Source organism: Epinephelus moara, chromosome 13, assembly GCF_006386435.1.
Source record: "Epinephelus moara isolate mb chromosome 13, YSFRI_EMoa_1.0, whole genome shotgun sequence".
NCBI lineage: Eukaryota > Metazoa > Chordata > Actinopteri > Perciformes > Serranidae > Epinephelus > Epinephelus moara.
In genome coordinates, this window is record NC_065518.1 from 12,537,272 (window position 1) to 12,560,736 (window position 23,465).

At 42.2% G+C, this 23,465-nt stretch overlaps 1 protein-coding gene across 2 annotated transcripts in view; it reads right to left on the reverse strand.

Annotated features, from left to right (window-relative positions):
- Positions 1–1,373: 1,373 nt before the first annotated feature.
- dock1 (dedicator of cytokinesis 1) overlaps positions 1,374–23,465 on the reverse strand; it is a 271,540-nt gene continuing 249,448 nt past the window's right edge. Inside the window, exons 46-53 of one of the 2 annotated variants that reach the window (XM_050059204.1) lie at positions 22,930–23,013; positions 13,492–13,629; positions 11,157–11,299; positions 10,565–10,763; positions 7,786–7,963; positions 5,377–5,528; positions 2,128–2,238; positions 1,374–1,926 (exon numbers count right to left, since the gene is read on the reverse strand). In XM_050059204.1, the coding sequence (XP_049915161.1) occupies positions 2,143–2,238; positions 5,377–5,528; positions 7,786–7,963; positions 10,565–10,763; positions 11,157–11,299; positions 13,492–13,629; positions 22,930–23,013 (990 nt within the window). In that variant the 3' untranslated portion in view covers positions 1,374–1,926; positions 2,128–2,142. Of the gene's footprint in view, positions 2,239–5,376; positions 5,529–7,785; positions 7,964–10,564; positions 10,764–11,156; positions 11,300–13,491; positions 13,630–22,929; positions 23,014–23,465 lie in introns of both variants that reach the window. The other variant, XM_050059203.1, reaches the window with a different exon arrangement.

Below are 23,465 nucleotides of genomic sequence, written 5' to 3' on the forward strand. Positions count from 1 at the left end.
AACTGACTGAGGCAGCAGTAGACCAGCAGCTCCTGTGTTCAACAAGGTAAAATGACTGTTTTTGTAAACTGAGTCTGGCTCTGAAGAGAGAATAGATGAATTTTGCTTTTAGTTCTGTTCCCCATTGGAAAGGGCTGTCTGTTTGGGAAGCACTGAGCGTACGACTGGATAAATGAGACTTGGATTATACTGCACGAGTTGTGTGAGAGTTTGTTAATGGATGTTTTGAAGTTGATGGCGTTTGCCTACATTAAACACGGACCCCCTTTGCTTCGAACATTTTTTGGATTTTTCATTCACCGTCGTTCATGTTAAGTTTTGTTCAGGAATTCAATGTAAAACAGGGTGAGTAATTGATAATAATGTTCATTAGGGGGTGAAGTATTCCTGTAATTAGTGAAGGAAAATGACTACAAAAGCTACATGGTGACAATCATAGGATTAACTTTTAATTATTAAGACTAATCAGGCTAATTGTTTAAAAACCCTCACTGCAACATACACAAAGGCATTATGATTAGACTATATTTCCGAAAAACCGTGTGCCTTAAATGCCAAAATGATTACCGTCATTTAGCTTTATATTAGTCAAGTTATTCCACCGACACCCAAAGTGATGCACATATTACTAAACTAATTAAAGTTTAACTCAATTTAAAGCTGCTGCACAACAGATAATTATACTCTGCCTTAATGGTTCAAACTCCTATCATTAATTTGGAGTCAAAATACATTAAACCCATCAAGCATAGAAGGCTGAGAACAAACTTGTCAGCCTGTGTGTCTTGGATGGAAGTCCCATGACACCCAATCTATAATTTTTAAATGACAAAATTAAACAAAGCCATGAAAAATGATTCACATGATGTGTTATTACGCTGCAGCAGAGTGAAAAAAACACAGCTTTTAAATGGAGAAATTTAAGTGTGACCTTCAACTGTTTCTATAAAAGCTGAATTAAAAAATGCATGAAGCGGGACAAAGCTGGCACCTGCAGTTTGTTGGCTCATCTACGCTGCTATAATATATATTTCAAATATGGGCCACATTCCAGATCCGCACTTTCAGCTTTGAAAAAGAGAAATGATCGCTTGGTGAGCGGACACATTATGTAAATGAGATTGCATTAGCCTATATAGAAGTCATTTCATGGCGTAACACGTCCCAGTATGAAACTGCCTGTGTGTTGATAATGAAGCGGGCTGTTTGTGACGGCTGTCAATCAAGCAGACGGAAAGCTTCGTTACCGAGTGTTCAGCAGAAGGGAGGAAACACGTACAGATTGCCAGTTTGTTTTGGATTTCAGAAATATGAAAACACTCACATCTATTTTCAGCCTCTCTTGCCGTAGACAAAAAATAATGAGGCAGACATTTTATTTTTTTTAAAAATACATACATTTGAAAGTTTATTCAGAAGTCATGTCAGTAGTGAATTGGGAACAGTCAATATTATTGAAAACCAAGGTTACAGCAATCTAGGACAAGGTCGGAACAAGATATGACACTGTGATAGGAATTAGTTGTATGTGCACTCCAAAAGTTTTTACCAATAAAATCCATGATAGGTTCTCACATACCAACTCTGTAAAGTCCCTGTCAATTCAAAACCTACAAGCCCTTTTTTTGTTTCATATAAATGCCACTTAATCTAATGATACGTTAATACAAAAAGAGTCAAATCACATACAAAAAAAAACCTGAAATAAAATAAAATCATATATACAAACCTCTGTACATAGTGGGAATATGAATAAAAGAGAGGAATTATTCTTTAATGTGCTCTCGTATACTTGAGAGTGGGTCAGTATTGGAAAGCTGTTGGTCCTGATAAAGTCTTGAAGTGGCATGGTGTCAGGCGTCTTTAAATTCAGTGACTACTCGTCTGTGCAACATGCTCCCTGTTGCAGACTGCATCATCGTCAAACTGTAAGCAAAACAAGATAGGAAAAGAAATTTAAAAATAAAAAAAAGATGATAAGAAGGGGCGGGCTGCGGTGAGGTATTCATCTTGTCAAGCTGGGACAGGGAGCGAGGAATGTGTGGGTAAAATCAGCCGCTTTTTCGGTGGGAGCGGTTACTGTTGATGTTGTTTTTGTTGTGTTGTCAGTGTGGTGTTCGGTCCTACTGTCAGCGTCTTTGTTCACTGTACAATTCCTGAATCGATGGAGGCCTGTTTCCTGGTGGTCTTGGGAGGAGGTGGAGGAGGGGTCTTGCTGGGCAGAGGAGGTGGAATGTGCTGCAAACAGACAAAAAAAGCAACCTTGAAACTTGAAACTGAAATTCAGATCTCAGGGTGTAAAGCTGTGATCGATCCCTATTTAATCTGACAGGTATTTCAATGCCAGGATCAGTTTACACAACATTTATGTCTTCTAAGATTGTCACTATGTCAGGTTACATGATGGTGCCTTAAATGGTCTAACTACACGTTAAACCTCAACCTATCATATCTTGCAGTTTGCATGGCAGGGGGGCGAGAGACAGACTTTCCAGAGCAGGGGTGTCAAACATATGTCTCTTGGGACAGAACCAGCCCATCAGAGGGTCCAATCTGGCCCACTGCATGACTTTGCACACCAAATATTGATGCATTTCTAAATACTAAAGTCCAGTTCAGACCAAAGAGTTGTGACAAAGGGAGATGAAACTTGCAACTACTTGCTGGTCTGCAACGTTCTGAAAACCCTCCAGGTTTTCAGGCTTATTTTTTGTTGCTGAATATAATTTGTAGCTTCTTAAAATAAGAATGAGGATAGTGATTGTGAGATACTTGGTACAGTCTGAGGCAAAAACATAAACTTAACGACCCGAGCTTTAGAGCAACAGTACTCATAGTTAAAATGCTACAATAATTTAAATAACGAGCGCCGAATAATCAGTCAGAGCTCCATGTGCCCATACAGCCAGCAGCAGCAGCGACCCACCGTCTGACATACGTCGTACGTGTCAACAGCCAGTGAAATGTAAATGAGACGGACTAAGTTTAAGTGAACACGTCGTCTACTGACAGTTTGTACCTGACTTGACGAACTGACTGCTATAAGCTGATTGGCTATTTAAACGGATGAGGTAACTTATGCTCTAAAACCAGGTGCTGGCAACTTGACAAGCTGAGTCGCAGGTGACACCATCAGCCGGCGTAAGTCAAGCTCAGACGGGCCAGTTCACACTGCTGCAACGTTCTAAATTAGTCTCGGGGTCTTGCTCACGAGTGAGGATAAAATGGAGTGTGAGATGGATCGGCATTTTGGTGCGACTCCTGCAGTGATGCTGGCACAAAGCTTTCGATTTACTGGTCCATCTATGTCCCAACCCTCACATATGGTCATGAGCTCTGGGTAGTGACTGAAAGAATCAGATCACGGATACAAATGGCCGAAATTAGTTTCCTCTGTGGGGTGTTTAGGCTCAGCCTGAGAAATAGGGTAAAGAGCTTGGACATTCGGAGGGAGCTCAGAGTAGAGCTGCTCTTACGCCTCAAAAGGGGTCATTTGAGGTGGTTCGTGCATCTGATCAGGATGCCTCCTGGGCGCCTCCCGTTAGAGGTGTTCCGGACACGTCCCACTGGTAGGAGGCCCCAGGGCAGACCCAGAACACGCTGGAGGGATTACATATCTCGTCTGGCCTAGGAACGTCTCAGACCTGCTGCCCCCACAACTCGGCCTCAAATGAGTGGTTGAAAATGGATGGATGGCTTCAGTATATAAGAATCTGTATCTATCTTAAACCATCACTGGTGGAGCCATATTACTGAGGCACTGCCAAAACTTAGATATTTAAATGGTTTGTAAGGAAGGGGATAACTTAACCTGCTTCCTCACTAGCTTCCAATTTCGAGATTATTATTTTGGGCTTTTGCCTTTAATGTACAGGACAGAGTGAAACGCGGTGAGAGAGCGAGCGGGGGGTGACATACAGCAACTGGTTGCAAGCTGGACTCAATCCTGCGACCGCTGCAGCGGGGCATCCCCCTGCACATGGGGCGCCGGCACTATCTACTACGCTACCGACGCCCCACTAGCTTCCAATTTAGTTTGGTGTGGTGATGCCAGCATTGCTACACAGGAGTGGAAATGTATGGAAAGATGCACATGCAATGACAGTGAGTGGCAGACTGACTCAATGTGGACAAACTGAGACATATTGTTGGAAACTGCACTTATTTTTCTTAAGACATCTCAGGCTGTTCATCATCTGTTCTGCAGATGGACGATGTTTTCAGATTGGACTTATTTACACGAAAAGGAAGGGAAAAATTGAGAGGTGTTGTTACTTACAGATCATTATGCAATGGTTTTACTGGTCGGACCCATTTAAGAACAAATTGGGCTCTATGTGACCCATTAACTAAAATGAGTTTGACACCCCTTTTCTAGAGCAAGAATGTGTTGCCTTCCATTATGACAGACAAGTTGTTGTATGGGGGCTAATTTCCCTTCTAAACACCTGTCACCTATGAGACAGGGCCACGTTTGGGCTCATATCATGTAGTCTGATCCTGGTGCAACACTAGACACCTAAATCTAAGCTTTCTAATGCTGGTAAATGTTTTCTCAATCAATAACACCTGCAAAGACCACATGACACATAGACACACAAAATGTTCATTATTGATTATAAGTTAACTATTAAATTACTTTAATGAATATAGTCCATATCTATGTGGTCAAAAAATTACACATTGGGACTATTCCGTCCACCTACATGCCCTTCCTAACACCTGAGCTTACAACTGACAACAGAGAAGAAGTAGACTAGTCATGACCTCACCTCTGCCTCCATCATGGGCTGTAAATGAAGAGCGGCTGTCACTCAGCCTCTGAACATCTGCTCTCACTACGCTACTGTCCGCCTGCTGCCACACTGTCTGCAGAGGCTCCGTCTTACTACCTGTCCACGGGCCGTGACAGTGGATAAATAACATTAGTTAACGGAGTGGCGAGGCGAGAGGATGGCTAGCGTGGACGTCGGTGAGTGTGGAGAGACGAGCCGCTGATTAACAGCGGGAGAGCTCCTGATGGATGTGAGAGGTAAAGTAATCATCCAATCAATCACGTCTGAGCACCGGGCTGGCTGGGGGGAACAAGTATAAATAACAGCGGGGTGGACAGGCGGGCGTAGGCCCTCGCTGCTAACTGACTGATGCCTACACTCTTCTGTGACACACATTACAAAAATGAAGCACAAATGTGAGTGTGAAACATGCATGGACACACACAGACACGGACGCATGCACATTAGCACAGGACATACAGGGGTAGGGGATAGTGGAGGAGGTTGACCTGAATGTCAAGTGTGTGTAGCGGCCTCTTGTTTCATTATAAGTGCCATGCATCATTAAGGAGCTCCTCTCAGCCCTAATTAAAACACCTACCCTTTGATGTGGCGGGGGTGGTGGAGGCGTCGAGGGACTCGTCAAGTCTTGATTATCTACCAGGTTGCCGTAATCAGCATTGCTGCCTTTCACTGGCAGCGGAGGAGGGGTTTCACCTTTGTCAGAACAGCCCATCCCGTTCAGCTCCAGACCTGTGCAAGAGGGCGCTCATCAGCTCACATTCATCATCAAACTGTGTGGCTACTCTGTTAACAGCACGGCTGAGACACAAAATAGATCAATGGGCTATTTCTGGTGAATTTCCAATCATTTAGACAATCTGTATGTATAGAAACAAGAAGAACTCGGACAAAATGACACTTGAAGAGGGAAAAATTCCTGCACACACTTAAAAGGGAACTGATTTTACACATGAAGATTTTAAGATACTTTTTGTCAAAATATTATTTCTGAGGTCAAGTATGGACTATGGAATTGCTCGACCCCGACCATGTCATCAGGATTATATTGACTTTGATACGACAAATTTGGAAACAATTAACTTTCACCTCCCAAATTAAGCATTTATAAGCATTTAATAAATGCAGTGTTCATTACAGTGACTAAACTATGATGAAAAATCAATCAAAAACATTTGTTTAATGATGAAGATGATCGAAACAAACATAGATCTTTAGGAGTAAATCTATGATGAAATGTATGTTTTATTTTCATTGACGAAAAAAGGACTTTTTTAGTGCCATATGAGGAGTATGAGCTATGAGAACCAACGGGTTGGTAGCCTGCAAAACACCTACACTGGAGTTTTGAGTTTTTACTTGGCAGTAAATAAGCAGCTGAGTGTTTCTGACTGTGGATGGTGGAGCTTTTGAATGGCTTTGTGAGGTTTGTTGTTGCAGCAGTGGCTCTTAGCAGCTAGCTCTGCATGGTAGCTGCTGACCTGCAGCAGCATGCAGGCAGAGTGAGCAGCCTTCTGGGGGCCACCGGACTTTACAGACAGGTAGGAGGCTAGTTTATTTGTGGGTGTAGCTGTGCTATAAGTAAAAAGTCTGAACTCAGCTGATTTTCCTCTGACAGCGCTGAAAGTGCAGTTTTAATCAGAGACTCTGTGAGAGGGCATGAGTTTAAACCTCCAGACTAACATATTGCAGATTTAGAAAGAATTCAGGCTGAAATAGTGCAATATAAGTTATTGTTCCGCTTTTTAACTGTGATATTGATAAGTCAAAGCTTAAAATGAACCTGGGCACAAATCCTAGTTCTCTAGTTGAGTCAAATTGTCTATTTGTGGTCTCAAAGTTTGAGATTTTGAGCTTCTCAAACATTGATCAGTAAGCATGTGCTCATAAATCATCCTTTAAAACTGTCAAAAACTCTGCTGGAGAAATGTAAGTTTGTAAATGTGTTGAGATTGTAGTTGTAGAAAAAAATATATGCCCAAATAACACTTCAACTTTTCATACCACCTGTAACCTTGATTTCAATTTCTGATCCCTGTATTAGCCTGACGGAATTAGTTAAGAGAAAAATGCATTTTTACTAAAACTAATGACTAAACATTAGACTAAAACTGTGAAGGATAAAAGCAACTAAAATGTGACTCAAATTAATGGGCATTTTGGTCTAAAGATTAAGACTAAATTGAAGATAGCTGCCAAAATGAACACTGAATAAATGGTTTATAATAAGAAGAAAGGCTTAAAGTTCACTTTGGTATTTAGCAGGCCAGAAGGATGTTGAAAAAGTGCTGTTAAAGTTGCACTATGGGAAGTGTAGCATCCACTGTTTTTGGTGTTAGACCCATTCAATCAACCAAACTCAGGATATCTCATCCTCTGTTGCATTTATGTTGAATATTCCTTTTTTGACTTTAAAGAAGTGCAATACTAAATTGATTGAGTGCATCTTTTCAGTTCCAACAATCTTTCAGCAGATTGTTATACAAGAATCCTGAGATGAAATGGATTCAGTCAAGTAATAAATCACGTCTGAGCATCTCTCATCAGGTAAAATGTTTCATCTTAAGCCTCTAAGAGAGAAGGCAATGCATGTGAATGAGGAACACTGTGTCTCACAATGGAAAGAATTTCGAAGGAACAATGAACATCCTTGATAACTGCGTTAACACATCGAGCCCATTAAGAGAGATTCTGGTGTTAGCAGCCAGCCTTGTGACAAAAAGACAAATATAGAGGTAAATGTGTGGTGCTGACAGTTAGGATTTGCATGGCCATTTACAGAAGTGTTGCTCATATGACTCATAGCGCTATGTTTTAGATCAAACAGAGCATCATCGTGTGTACCACAGCATGTGGTAACAGTGATGCAAGAAGTCAGAGGGAGGCAGAGAGGGCCCGCAGAGATTGTAGCTTCACTCTAAAGATGATACAACCTCTTTATTTAGTGTGTGTTTGAATGGGAGTGAGAGTGAAGTAAGATTGCTCGTACTGGAAACAGTGTGCAGGCTGAAGGAGAGTTTGTTCCTGGGTGTGATGGGCGGGGGTCCTGGTGAGGAGGAGGAGTTGGAGGAGGAAGACGGGGGTCCAGGGGACACGGAGAGGCGACGGTCTCCACCAATCTGGCTGAGAACTTGACTTCTTGGTCTCTGAGGCCGTAGTGGGCTGATCTGCGTGATCATGCACAAACAAACAAACAAAAAAGAAGTAGGCACTATAAGGGATTCAGTCGTTACTGAGTGCTCAGACTAAAACAACCTAAATTAAATAGCAAGTCAATAAAACAGAACTGAGAACAGAATTTATTATTTGGCAAATAAGTTGAGTCTTTGGTGAGATATAACAGAAAATCAATAAAAGATCATTTAAACGGAGAAAACTTGTTTCACATCTCCTTTGGGACGGCTGTGTGTGTATCCACACGCATATCAAGTCGACTATTTGTATTCCTAAAGGAGAAACCATTTGGATAAATGTGCTCATTGGGTTGCAATATCTTATTTGTGGTTACAAATCATTGTTTGCATGCAAGACCGCATTCTCCCAGCTTTATTATGGCAGGAATTTGAATATGAAAAGATATATCCTCAGGGCTATTCCACACTGTAGGCTACATTAACAAACATCTTTGTAATTGGCCAAACTCAAACAGTCAGCCACGAGGGAGGAACAGAAAATAACAACACACTTCATTCAGGGATGTAATGCTTTTTCCAGAACACTAAAACACAAAACTGACATTTGTATTGAGGGTGAAAAAGCAATTTTCTTGATTTATGCGTTTCAGATTAAACTTTAACTAAAATTCCTATATCCTGCCACGGTTTGGTAACTACCACAGACCTCTAGGTGCTCTACCCTTGACCCCTGAGGCAGGAGTCTTCTACCATCAGCCAGACGGCTCCAACACTGCCAGGGGCCTCTTTTGGATCCCATTCCTACCCTTATCTTAATGCCATTAGCCAGTGAGCATTCCCACTGGGCATGCAGAACACAGTGATACCTCTCTGCTGTAATTGACACAGCGGTGGTGAAGAGGGACATGAGAACAGCAGAGAGAGGGAAGATAAAGATATGCAGAGTGCTAGGAGAACGAGGGAGCAGTTGGCTGGTATAAATGTGAGAGGTGATGTAGAGAGGAAAAGGTAGAAGATTTGTGAGAGGAGAAAATAAAGAGCAAGTGAAAAGGGTAAAAACCCTCTTAGAGATACAGTGTTAACTGCAACCCATTCGACAGAGGTCTTCCACTGCTCTGAGGCACATTAAAGGAATGGGTCTGATTTTTTGAAGTGGGGTTGTATGAGGTGGTTACCTACAGTCAGTGTATTACCTACAGAAAATGGTGATCAGCACACTCCCAGTTTGAGGAAGCAGGCAGTAGTGCCACCATCTAAGTTAAGCAATGTACTGCTTTAAGCCACCTAAAATAATCAATATCAGTTTAAAGCAAATGTAACTGCACACAGACCTCCTGTCTATTTCTGTAAGCTGAAACCATTTCCCTCAGTGGAAACAAAGCTTTTATTTACTTTAATTTCACAGATAAGAAACAATAAATTGTGAAAACAATAAAGCCTCCACAAAAATAGCATTTTAAGTCTTGTGTGTGATTTATCCTGGCTTCATATGAGCAGAGGAAATCTCCGCTATTCGCTAGGCTAATTTATACAATGTAAAATGCCACAGGCTTGTGCTAATAACGTTGCATTTGTTTGGAAAACGTGTTTAGTATAAGACAGTTGTTTTGTCAGTGAACCTTGTGAGTTGTAATGGAGCAGAATTATGTAACGTTACCTTTGTTAAATGTTGCTGTTGTCCCTGGTTTTATATGAGCAGAGGAAATCTCCGCTACCTGCCAGGCTAATTTATACAATGTAAAATGCCATAGGCTTGTGCTAATAACGTTAGCATGTTGTATTTGTGGGGAAAATGTGTCCAGATAAAGACAAGTGTTTGTCTGTGAATGCTGCGAGTTATAGTGAAGCTGATTTGTGTACTTGTGTTTGAAACTGTCATACAACATCACTACAACATCACTCCAAAATCCGAAGTATCCCTTTAATGTATGCATACTGTATGAGATCCTGTGTGCAAGTGGGGCATTTGGTGTTCAGAGTTACACAAGAGGAGAAGTCAACTGGATTCATCCTCTGAAAACCATGAATATGCCTAGCAAACTGTATGATAATCTACTACTTAATTATCTTGTATATAAAATTCATGTAAGGGTGCCACTGGAGAAAAGCTCCAAAATGGAAATGATACAACCTTTGGGAGCATCATTGTGCTTAGAAAATATCATAGGAACCCGGCCATTAGATTTAGATTATTCTTGTGTACAAGAGTGGTGTTGGCCTGATGGTGGCACTAAAAGAAAGGTCAGGGGTCACCTGTCCATAATGCTTCGGAACCACGAATAGGTTTCCCAAACAAAGAAGAAGAACGAGCATCATGATGCTTCCAGTCTAAACCTTTTTGTGTCCTTGGTGCCAATACGTGACTGTAGTTGCATGCATATTAATTCTCTAACTTCTCTGCATTTAACATCACCCCTTCTTTCTTTGTGAACCATGAACACCTACAGCAAATTGCCACTGCACTTGCGTAGGATAAAGTACAAGAGAGAAAAGAGGAGAGGAGCAGGAGAATACACAATTGTTCAAGAAAACAATGGGAAATACGACAAAGTAAAAATAACAAAAGGACAATAAGAGACAGAGGAAAGGAGAAAAACAAAGGTGAATTTCTTGCACAGGTCACTTTCTCAGTACCGTCTCTGACAGTATGACAGCTTCAGCGGGCTGCAGAGGGATCTCCGTGGTCTTCATCTCTTTGTCAAAGATCTCCTGGTGCTTACTGTTCCTCTTCTCCTTCTTCTTCTCTTTGCGTTCCCTCTCGGGCTCGTCGCGGTCCAGCTTGTCCTGAGACTTGGTGTGCAGCTTCTTTGGCAGGAGAGGCTCCAGGGCAAAACTGTTAGAACGATAATACGATGATGGTCCAATCAGACAAGGACTATCAAAGCAAGAATAACTACATAGTTAATGACATAAATGTTATTCACATTTGCAAAAGAAAGTCGGTAAGGATTTATGTTGTATGTGACAGGTGCACAGTCTTCATGAACTCAGAGTTAATTAATCAAAAGCAGCCTTGGTACATCCTCAGAAATCTTCTTAGGTTTGAATTTAAAATGGAATCTCTGTACAAATGTTAAACATGAGGCCCGACACTGACTATTGAGATAACGACGATGGGGATTATTACAAGACAGTAATCCCAAAAAAACTGCTCAAATGGGATGACCAAAAGCCAAGGAGAATGTATGGTATTCAATGCCCTGAAGAACTGTAAACTAGGTGTTACCCATCAGAGCCAGGCCTGGAGGGGGAGTTGTCAGAGGAGATGGAGGTGACTGAAGCCACTGACAGTGGCCTCTGGGAGGAGGGCATGGTGAAGGAGCGCACCATGGAGTGAGGACGAGGCCCCCGACGTTCATCTGCTGCCGGCTGACACCGCAGAGGAGGAGAAAAACAACAGGAAGTTAGCTTGAAGTCACCGACTCTGCTCTGTGCATTCATATTTTTGTTTACAGTACAAGAGATATAGGGAGGAGTCAGTCCCAGTAGCATCCTTATTCTATGTGCCATACAAAACTCCAACACAGCAACACAATGGAACATAAAGTTAGAGGAAAAGAACTCTGGTAGTACTATTTACTTCTGTAAAAAGAACCTGCTGGAGGAAAAAACCTGTTAAGAGCAGCTTTAACAATGAACACCTCTGCATTTAAAGAGTCTTTCTGAGCGAAGAAAGGGGCCATCACACATCTGATAGGATAACCTTATTATCACACCCTGAAAAGTGATGGCTTTTCTCTCGTTTGAAAGGTCACCACCCTCTCCCTTTAAATTGAGCGAGGGCGCCTTTACCTCGGGCAAGATTGAGGGAGAAGCTTGGCCGAGCAACAATTAAATCTGTAAAAGGGGGAGAGAGATGGGAGGTGGTCGCCAGCAGCATCCCGCTGCAAACAAGCTGACTTCAGCTAAAAGTAAAGGGCAAGTATGACATACATGTTCTGAGTGCATTTGGAAGATGTAGTATAAAGGAACAGGGAACTCAGAGTCAGAAATTAGTAGCTTAATGAGGTATTTGTTAATTATGTTTGTGGTCCTGACATCAGCTCTTAGAAATGGAATACAACATTGTTGTCTTAATTACGCTGTTTGTTTTCTTAAAGGGACAGTTCACCTTAAATCATACATGCATATTTTTCCTCTCAAATGTAGTGCTATTTACCAGTTATTGTACCAGGAGATATCCGCCGTAGAGATGTCTGCCCTCTCTCCAATACAGCAGAACCAGCAACATCCCTTTCCAGATATCATGACCCAGGTACTCAAGATAATCCACAGACCTTGTTGTGAGCAGTTTCATATAGGAACTATTTTCTTTCTACCGAACTACACCCACCAACTGTATCACTGCACAGAAGGAAGCACATCTACGGCTAGCTCACCTGGTACCACTGAGTTGGCTTACATTACAGCTAAGCAGAAGAGGACGTCATTAATGTTTACACCTTGTGCTGTCAACAGAGAGGTGATGCACATTTCCTTCTGTGCGGTGATGTGGTTGGCAGGTGTAGTTTGGGAGAAAGAAAATAATATCTGCATGAAACTGCTCACAACAAGGACTGTGGATTATCTTGAGTAACCCTGTCATTTTTAGATTTTCGGATTTCTGACACATTGCTGTTGAGTTTTTCAAATGTAATTTTTTTGGTGCCATCTAGTTCTGTTATATTGGATACTAGGGATAATAACAGTTAAACAGACAAAAAAAAGAGAAAATAAATTGAAATAAATTAAATAATAATTAAAATAATAAAATAAATACTTATTCAGTCAACTTGGCACATGGAAGCTTGTTAAAGTAGTCCAGGAAGGGCTGCCACACCTTGCAGTACTTTTTAATAGAGCCCCTGACTGCGATATCTCAGCTCTTCTAGCTTTAGGTGTGCCATCACCTCTCTGACCCAACGCACATGTGAAGGTGGAGCCCTGTCCTTCCACTTCAGGAGAATTACTCGGCAGGCCAGAAGGGATGCAAAAGCCATGGAATTTGATCGGCTACTTGAAGGGACAAGCCTTGTGGAGCTGCTTCAAACACAGCAATTACAGGGTTTGGTGGTATATTACGACCATACATCTGTGAAAGAGTTTCAAATATAGACGACCAAAATGGGGCAATCGAATGACAGGAGGGAAACGTGGTATAGGGTAGCGGGGGCAGCATGACACCTCTGACAGGTGAGGTCAACCTCAGGGTGCAGTCTGGCAAGTCTGCTTCTGCAGAGACGTAAATGGTGGAACACTTTGAACACTATTATTATTTATAATGAAATGGTATCATGGCTCGGTATAGGCTGATATGCATGGTCAGGTATATACGTGTGTGTGTGTGTGTGTGTGTGTAATAAATGCTAAACCAAACAAAGGAACAGAAGGACAAGAATCCAAGATAATGGATTTCTGGAAGGTGTAACAATAACATATTGATGTGAAATCCTCGGTCAACACAGCAGAAGAAATAAAAGTAACTGCTGCAGATTCCATTAGTGCCTGCTAAAAATGACCACACGGAGCTACAAAGCACTTTTTGTGTAACAGAAAGGTCACAAACAAGGAAAAGCTCTTACCAGGGTCTTTACCCCATACTGTTTCTCAACCTTCTCCCGCAGTTGCTTGAAGCAGGCCTCCAGGCGGTCGTGGAAAGGCCTCAGCGCCTCCGTGACCTTCTCCCCGTGGATGCGGACACCTTCGGCGAGGTGTGGGATCTGGCGGGGCAAAACAGTAGTGTAAGAAACCTCCATCCAACATACCCTGGAGAGATGAGAGGTTAGCAGCACGCCGGTTCTCCATTCATCAGAGGAATATGCTGCTGTCCCGCCACATACAACCAATTTAACTCACATGACCTCTGGTCCCCCTGGCTGTGCATACTCAGCACATGCAGTGAATCTACAACAGGAAATACCACTGCAGCCTTATCCAGGTGGATGTAGACTTTAGAGAAGACTGTTGCTATGAGACTCCCTCCCCCTGCCTCCCACCCCCACCATCAACACATCACTGGTATATTAAACAAGGACAGAAAACATGTAGAGGTATGTACTGCATGTGATGGATGTTTTCCTCTTAACCAGTGACGCAAATAAAGACGCAATGCACCTTTTTCCAGCACACTGCTGCCTCTCACACTGTAGGCAGGTGGTGAATAGCAAAATCTAAACACAAAACAGAGGCAGGTAGAAGGAGGGGGAGAGAGGGAGAGTCGGAAACTGCTGAAAACTAGTAATTAGGAAACCCCAGTGCCACAGTCAGTGTCAGCAAGCTCTGCTGACTAAATCTGGCAAGAGGAGGAAGCGTCATCCCCAGGGAAGCCAGCATTTGAGTGATTTTTTTTTGTCTTCTGGTTGAAATCACAGGTCAATTGTTTTTTTGTTTTTTTTCCAGAACCTGGTGTTTTAGTGTAAAATGCCATCTTTGGCTGTAGTAAAGCAGTGGAGAGCTGCACAATAACTCGCCAGAAACAGGCAACGATGTTACATTCAGCTGTGGTAATAACAGACCTTTTTCTTTCCCATGGCAACTGTAAAAATATTCCCTGACTGCCACGCTGCTATAAGTGAGAAATACTGTTAAAGGTGAAAGGAAAGCAGCTTATGCTTTTATGCTTATGAATAAGTAAAAAACAAAACAAAAAAATAAACCACATTAAAGGGGATTTAATTCAAACGTTTATATTAATCGGCCCCAGTCAGAGTGGTGCATTTGCACACTTCAAAAACAAGGCAACACTAAACTGCAGAGTGCATCTTGTGCCTCATCTTAAGTACAGTAGCTTTTACTGCTAACAAATTCACCTAAGCCTTGAGCAAATGGAACAAAGGATGTTGCCTCAGAGAACAAAGACGTGTGTGAAGTATCTGGCATAGGTGGGCCAGTAAAGAGAAGGAGTGTGTGTTTGCTAACCTCCAATTCCCTAGAGACTGCTCGCCTTTCTTCCTCGCCTCCGAGGACAAACTGCCCCTCCACAGCAGGCTACAGCGAGAACCGACTTCACTCAGCTGGCACACAACACCAGCTCACTTTCGTGATGCAACCTTTTGTAATAATCTCAAACGGTGCATGTTTTATTTACACACGTTTCAACACACGGTGGGCTTATTAACGGGGAGAAAATGAATACTGTAATGCAGAAAAAACACATCTATAATACTGATGATTGAAAAATCAGCTTGCAGTCATGTAATACACTACAGCAATACATTCAACAGCATTGTATGACAGGCAGCATGCAGCGAGCAGATTGAAAAGAGGTGCTGAGCATGTATCACAGGATATTTAACTCACTGAGAGTTAGTTACTGTGCTCCGCAAAACTAAAGCTCTGGCACAGAAAGATAAATGACAGAAGGCTGCAGACACCCTGCGAGGATTTCCCCTGATATTGAGCACCTTCATCATCACCGCTGGGACCTCTTGGAGGAGAGGAGAGGAGAGGAGAGGAGAGGAGAGGAGAGGAGAGAGAAAAGGTGAGAGGAAAGAGAGGCAAAGGGGAGGGAGAGGAGTCTGAAGGACAAAGTGTTGTGAGACGGAACAGGCGGAAACGGGGAGAAGAAGCAGCGAGAGTGAAAGCTGAGGCAAGATTCACGTCTCTCAGGATACCCGCATCTTTTTATAGACCTTAGGATGATTGAGTGCGACTGAGTGGTGGCATGGCAACAGAATTCTGCTTGGTGGCTGCACAGAGATGAGCTCATTGTGGAAGGCACTTAGGCTCAAGGTTGCAAAAACACACACACACACACATACACGTACACACACATACTGTACATGTTCAGTAGTTTAATTACATATGCCAACTTTTTAAAAAAACTTTTTATTCTGCTCCAGCAGTCCAACAGAGACAGAGAGTTTAGGATTTGGGATATCAGTAGGAGATATTACCTCATGTGAGGCTGATGTTAATATAAGATAATTAGGCACTGGAGACCAGGGGCTAGTGAAGGGTATTGTTAAAAGTATAATAAGCAGGACTGTCGGTTACTGTTTGTAAACATGCACACTAGCAAAAGTGAAAGTATATCCCAACCCCAGAGTTACTCTTGTTTGGCGTTTCGCCTCACTATGATTGTGTTTTTTCAGTGCTGTCCCTCTTGCTGCTTACGGTCTGGCGCCTGGTCGCTATCTTTTTATAAAGCCCCGACCTCACCCGAGTACTGTGGGGTTACATGCCCATAAATGTCACAAACAAAAAAAAAGATGAGAAGAAAATAAGAACATACAGGCTCCTGGCGGGCGTATTTCTACCTTGATGGTGCACCACGACCGGCTCTGGGTCAGCTGGGAAAGGCTTGAGGCGAAGCAGGCTCACGGCTTATGTGTTTGTCACTTTCTTTTTCATTTTAACCCACACCATGATTTTTTCCTAATCCTAACCAAGTGGTTTTTGTGCCTAAACCTAACCAGACCTTACAGTTTTTTACAGTTGTTTACGCACTAAAATGAAAATTTTCACACAATTAACAGCTCTTTACACTCAAGAAGCAAAACACCTGTCCATAGTTGCACAACAATAAGCACAGACTCAGCTTCACACTTTTTGCAAAACATTACACACAGTGATTTGCAAAACTCTACACGCATTATCACACCTTAGACACAGATAAGGATTGTGAGGTTACTTCCTTCTCATTACAAAGCCCCTGCTTGCCAACGACCACACTAATGAACGAATTGGATAATCACATCCACCTGGTGTGGAAGCACACAGGTGCTTACTGTAAACCAAGTGGACCACATGCAGTACGTTGTCGTTTGGGACAATGTATCTTTCCATTGATCTGCTCTGGTCCACAATTGGTTCCATGAGCACCCTGAATTTGCAGTCTTATACCTTCCACCATACTCCCCATTCCTAAACCCAATAGAGGAATTTTTATTTTTCTACACTTTACAGTCGTAAGAAAAACTACTATTTTGTTCTGATTTTCATTGTTGATCTGTTACTGTAACTGAGTATGGTAAGAAATAAATATTTTCAGTCTGCAGCAGTCTGCAATCAGTGTTGTGTTTGTTTGTTGTATTTGTGTACTTTCTCTGTATACCTCAAAGTAATCATGAAGAATGTTGTGGGTTTGACAATATCTTTTTGTCATCTAAATTATCCCTTACATAAAGATGTCTGGCAAAAAAGTCTAGCACCAGACCAGCTATTTCCTAAAATAGGGGTTTTTACAAATGTATTTTGTATTGATCACTGTAGTGTGTAACTGACTGCAATAGTGTCATTTGAAGACTGTGTTAGTGAGATGAAAACAAAACAGCATTTTTATAAATATGTGTATATGTTTTGACTGAAGTGTGTCATTTTGCAAACAATCTAGGAGTTATGCAAATTGAGTGTGGTGTTTGGATAATTGTGTGAATATTTTGAAAAAAGGAGCCCTGTTTTCAAAATTGCGTGTAAACAATTGAGAAAAACTGTAACCACAGGGCATCATGATGATTTCGGAACGGACTTCGGAACAATGGATTTAACATGGTCGGAACAATGGGCTGTCGGACCAATGGGCAGTTCCCAAATTTTCAGGGATGAAGAGAATATTGTTAATAGTTTAGCCTTCTGCTAACAGGAGCAAAAGGCTCACAGCTGCAGTTTCAAGTTTACGTTAATGTAGCTAACGCTTGAGCACCTCACCGTCTGTGTTGGTCTGGCGGGAGGGGCTTAGAACAGAAGAGGAAGGCTGCTTCTCTCCCCCCCAGATATCTGCCTCCCCCAGCTTTAAAACAGGGTTTCAGTATCCATCCCTACCTGGGACTGCATTCATAAAAACCCTGCAAAATTCCACTCTAAAGGTTAGCTTACAAAGAGTTATTTTTTATAGGAGAAAAGGGCAAAGTTGGAGTGCCAGACAGAAATTTCTGTGAGATACTGAAATGCTGGCTGAGAAAGTAAGAGCAGAGGTTTGGTTTGGTCGTCCTAGCAGGCATGAAGGAACACAGACATGGGCGGAAAATGGTCAGGCACAGTAAAGTAAATTAAAAAATGGAGAGAAAACCCTGAGCCAAGTGTATGCTAATGTTACGCCGCCAGTACAAAACAGCAATGTGCCAAAGTAAATGAGGGGCTGTAAATAGAGTTAAACATACAAAAGCTCAAAGGAAAGATTAAATTAGCTGAATACCTGCCAGTTGTGTACAACTAGTGCCAATGGACACAATGCAAAAATAATAGTATGGTACATATATATGGTAAGCTACAGATGCTCACTACTAAAGACATCTGTCAGCTGGTGTCGGAGCCTGAACAGGTCAACCAGGAACACTTGATAAACAGTGAGGGACTCAAGGGTAACGTTGCAAGGGCTACGTTCCTGGGAGTTTGCTCTCAGTTTTTCTGCCCCCTAGTGGTCAGAAATCACTGATTGCAGCTTTAAATGTGACGCACACTGGGACGTCATGAGCCCATATAAGTTTACTGTAAATAGGGAGCAAACTAGAACGCATTTAGAATAAAGCAGCAAATCAAAAAATCAGGCCTAGAGGTTCCTCTGCATCAAAGTGTTTTATTTTCCTGTACTTCCAGAACATAAAAAGAGGGTTGATGTCTCCTCGTGTATGTGCTTAGTCTCCCATCATATTTCCAGGCGAACCACAACTTTTGAACTAAACATTCACCTTTCAAGCTGCACTTTGTGGACAAGCTGTGATTACAAATCAAGCCCCAACCCCATTTCTAAACAGGGGAATGCCACTGTTACCCGCTGAAAAGAAGTATGAAAGAAATGGCACTGCTGATTAATATCAGCGCTGTCTCTCAGATCTCTGTCTTCTTAGCTGAACCCTGTCATTCTACCTCTCTCTACTGCACAGTGAGCAGACTTCTGAGCCACACCCTAGGGTGCTGGGGCAGCCACATTTCCTTTGAGATGCTGGTTATTAAGGCTATGATGACATATTAAGACCTTTCATGAAGGTCACAAAGGTCTTAGAGAAGTACACAGCCAGTGGTGAGTCAGACAGACTAATAAGCAGGCAGACTCTGCTATATATGAGACGAAGGGACCAAAATCACAAGCAAAAATCCTAATCAAAAGACACTAAAAAGAAAACAGAACTCTCACTGAAATACCTGTTTTCCACGTGTATCTTTTTTGTTAAATGCAGGAAACCCCGGTTAAAATAGGTGTATAAATCCTTTCTTCTGAGGTGTCCTGTTTAATGTTAGAAACGCGTGAGAAAACAGTGTTAAGGCCCAGACACATGCCACATTTTCTGCACCTGTAAAGCTACTGTTGTCAATGTAGGTGGGTGGAATGTGCGCTTCAAAGTGAGAGTGATGCTAACGTGGCACACAAGCATCCCAGAGCACCTGTTTTTCATTGTGATGGCTGTATCTTGGGATGTCATGTGACGGGGAACAACTGATTACCACCACTAGATACGGGTGGTTATGGGTGTGACATTTTGACATGTATGTGTGCAACCCATCCCTGGGAGATTTAAAAAGCTGCTAGATGCAGTTAGCAGCTAACTCGAAGAAGGAAGAACAGCGTCCGAAAAAGGTCAGAAAATTGGGAAGACAATAACGTCCCGGAGCTCCCTGCACTGCGAGCAAAGGACGAGATCAGCCACCATGTAACAGGGATGGTAAACTGCTGTTATTGCCATGTTATGCCATTGGTGTTGTTCAGCGCTGCCGACGTGACTGTTAAATGTCACACATGCTATCTAAAATTACACACGGGGGCAGCATGATACCGTTGTTGTTTGGTTAAAGAGCTCACAATGTTATTTTAACCTCTTTCTGTCAGTTCAAATGCAAAGGTGGTGCAACGAATAGACTTCATAACGTCCCTATAGTGCGATCGCCGCATAAAAACAACTAATGATACAGTGCTGGTTTTGGTTGTTTTGCGATATAATGGGCGACCTTCCTCCACGCTCTTGAAAGTTGGAGTAGCAACCAGTGCCTGACCTCTTGTTTTCCAAGAAGTAAAAGACCATATGCGTTCCAGTCCTTCGTAAACAATAGAGAGCAGCACGGTACTTATTTCGTCTCTCATTCAAACTTGGTGCCGACTATTTTAGAATGATTGTTTGTGCGCTGCTTGGGTGGAATTTCAGGTTCAGAGTTGCAGAAGTTCCAGAAGTAAGTGACGGTCACACTTGAGAAGGGGCATAAATTACTGTGTCCACCCAGATACAGTGTTTACATTGCTGCTGACTGGAGCTGGAGTTGATAAACACTGGTGACGACTGCAGTCATTTGAATGCCAATTGTAACTTTTCCCACTAAATGAAAAGAGCCAGATGTTAGTGGGTGTTTTGTCCAGTGGGAAAGGGGGCTAAATATTCTGTTTATGTTGATGGTTCTCTTGTGAAAACTGCCTTCTTGGGTCTTTGATTCAATTTATTGATCACCCAGCTACCCTTAACAACTTTAAAATAGAATGGATCATGGTGCAGTGAGAAGTTAAAGCTGCTAATTTAGGCATCTGTCTAGAGCGTTTGCCAATTATAACCAGAAACATCACACAAAACACCTACTTTGTATTTGCCAGGGAGCTTTCTACAATACCTAATTTCCTGATTTCCACTTGCTCATTTCCTCTCTAATTACTAGAGGAGGACAATGGGTATTTCAGAATAACAGTGCATGCTGGCTCATTTCGAAACGTTTAGTTTGTTCATTGGAGCAGGCTCGCCTTCATTTGTCTCATTTAGACAGATTCAAGACGCGAGATAAACAAGCATGCTGTCTCTGGCAAGGAGACAGCTGATACCATTTCATATCAACAACTCTGCCTTAGTCATCTCTTTAAAAAGGGTTCCTTGTGTGTATGTTTGGCGTGGGCTCGACAAACGGATTTCTGCTTTCTCTATGACATGTCTCTGTGATGATCACACCAAACGACTTCAATCGTGTCTTTCTGTGCTCATGGAAGATACATACCACCGTGATTTCAAACACTTGGTTAGCTTGATGTGAGGGACGTTTTTTTTTAACCAGCTGCCAAGATCGTGCAATGCGTTTATCTCATACTGGTGTGACCGGGTGCACAACTGAGCTCCTGCTAATTAGTACTGTGGATTGTGGGTGGAGGATCATTTCAAAATTGCAGTTTGATTTCCAACACTATTCTAGTCGGGCTGAAATCTCAAATTGATGCGGAAATGGTTATCTTTCACATTTTATGTATCACATTGGAACCTACATAAAGCTTTGGAACAAACATAGTCTTACAGACGTTATTGTTCAGCCTTTGCTTCGAGATGGATATAAAAATAACTGATAGGTCTTAAAGGTAAAATCTGGTTGCATACTCCAACCTTGTCAGATATAATGCATTTGTGATATTCACATCTTTCCAGGAGTAATGAAGTAGTTTATTTTTAGGCTGCCCTCACCTGCTTTGTCAACTTCTGCTTCAGTCAGTGATACCCTACATATCCTCATGTTTACACAATCTGAATGTCTTCAAAAAATGAATATGGAAACACTAGATTAACGTCTAATATGGATAATAGTAATTTTAAAACACAGTTTTACTTCTAAGGAGGAATAAACATGTGAGCAGCATCACAGATGACATCAAATGAGAAGCCAATATATTCCTGTGTGAATCATGGTGCCTTGCAAAGACAAAAGGTTTCACAAACACAAAAGAACTTTTCAGATTCGGAGGAGTTCCGCCAGAGATGCAGAGCACAAAGTTGACCTATTTTACAACAACGGAGAGGGGAACAACTACTGCAAATTCAATTAACTTCCTTTCTCCTTGCAACTAGCGATAGGAAGCAGACAGAGAAACTTCTTGTATCTGTGCTCAATTCCTGGGTGAACCATAAGGCAGGAAACAATGACTTCCTGATTATTAAAGTGACCCCTAGTTCAGAGCTAAAGAGTTAAGAGAGAGTAATAAAAAGAGCAAAACAAAACAGAAAACCAACAGTGCAGCTTTCTAAGAGCGGTTTTGTTATTCCACTAGAAAGCAATGACAAGCTGGGGGTTTATTAATCAAAGATGAGCCACAAATGAGCTAAAGATCTGCGGAGATTCATAGTAAGCTGTTAAAAAGCACGTGTTGCGACGTACTCCAGCAATATGTGTGTATGAGCATTTTCATGTCTGCTGTGTGTGCACTTCCTCCGGGCTGAGCGAGGGTGCAGAGCTCGCAAAACCACCAGTGCTGATCTCTCGCTGTCTCTTCACGCAGTGGAGCGTCCTCCTTAACTTCAGAATGTTTGCTTCAGCACTCTCCCTCGCTATTATCTCCACTGAACTCTTTAACACACTTTTCCCCCTGCTCACTTCAGTTACCGTCATTGGACACTCTTGGCAGTGCACTCACAAGTTCTTCAAACGATATTATATTTTCAGCTGTAACCTTTCAGAGTGACTTTTCATTTTGCAGCAGCAGCGCTTTAGTAAGGGGACAACATTTCAGATATAAATGCCATAATATACAGAACCAAACACGTATCCTTCAGCATACAAACTCTCCGTTGTGTGTGAAAGACTTTCAGGTGTCAAAACACACTGCCCGGTGTCTATAGGGCCCTTGCTGGGGTGGTGCTCCCATGGCTCCCAAATTTCTGCTTTTGATTCCATTAATTAACTTCTTAATAACTTAAACCACAGCAACTTGCATATAAGGCCACTATCTTTTCAGCACCTGAAAGGCTAAGTGAATAGCCCAAAGCAAATCCATGCAAATTAGGAAAGCCCACTCATGCTGAAAGGCCAAGTGGCATGAATTCAAATTTTCATGCATCTCATGCTCCCCCATACCATCTTATCACACTCAGTATTTTGGCTGCCTGTAGGCTATTTATTCCTCTGCTCTTTCTGTGCGCCACGGAAAAAGAAATACCATGTAATATGATGAAAAACGTCATCTTTTAAAGTAAACAAGCGTGTAATTTGTGACGAGCAGGCCATGACACTTTTCCTTGAACCCTGACATGTTTGGCGACACAGACTGATGCTTTATGAACTCCGGTGCGATGCTTCACCAAGATCATATGCACTCCACATAGCTGCAGGTGTAGGAGCTTCAGTCTTACCTGCCAGGCGATCAAGTCCTTCAGTTTCTCTATCTTCTCAAGGTCCTCTGGGTGTTCCTGCATGTACTTATCATTGAAGAAGGCCTGTAGGAGAGAGAGAGAATACTAGAGTAAGTCTGTTTGTATGAAGGGAGGAAAAGGAGGGGTAACTACAGAGTAAGACGGAGGGAACAATCTGAAATGTGAAGAAGTTTGTAATATAAATAAAATGAGAAACGAGGGAGAAAAAAAAAGACATTCAAAGGGGGGAAGCATCGGGAGGAGCTGTTAAGATGAGAAAAAATATACTCGAGACATCCGTCTCTCCTCCACCACCTGCACTATTTCACCGAGACGAAGGAGTGACCTGAGGGCAAAGAATTCACATCGTTCCTCCTCTGACTCATACTGCACCGTTTCACGAGACCAATATGAATCTATTCCAGGTTGTGATATATGCTGGGAAACCAGCAGGCTATCACTTTTTTTATGATCAAACACTATTTCAGAAGAGTTTCTCTTTCCACATGAGTCGCTACTGTGTTACAGTGAATGGA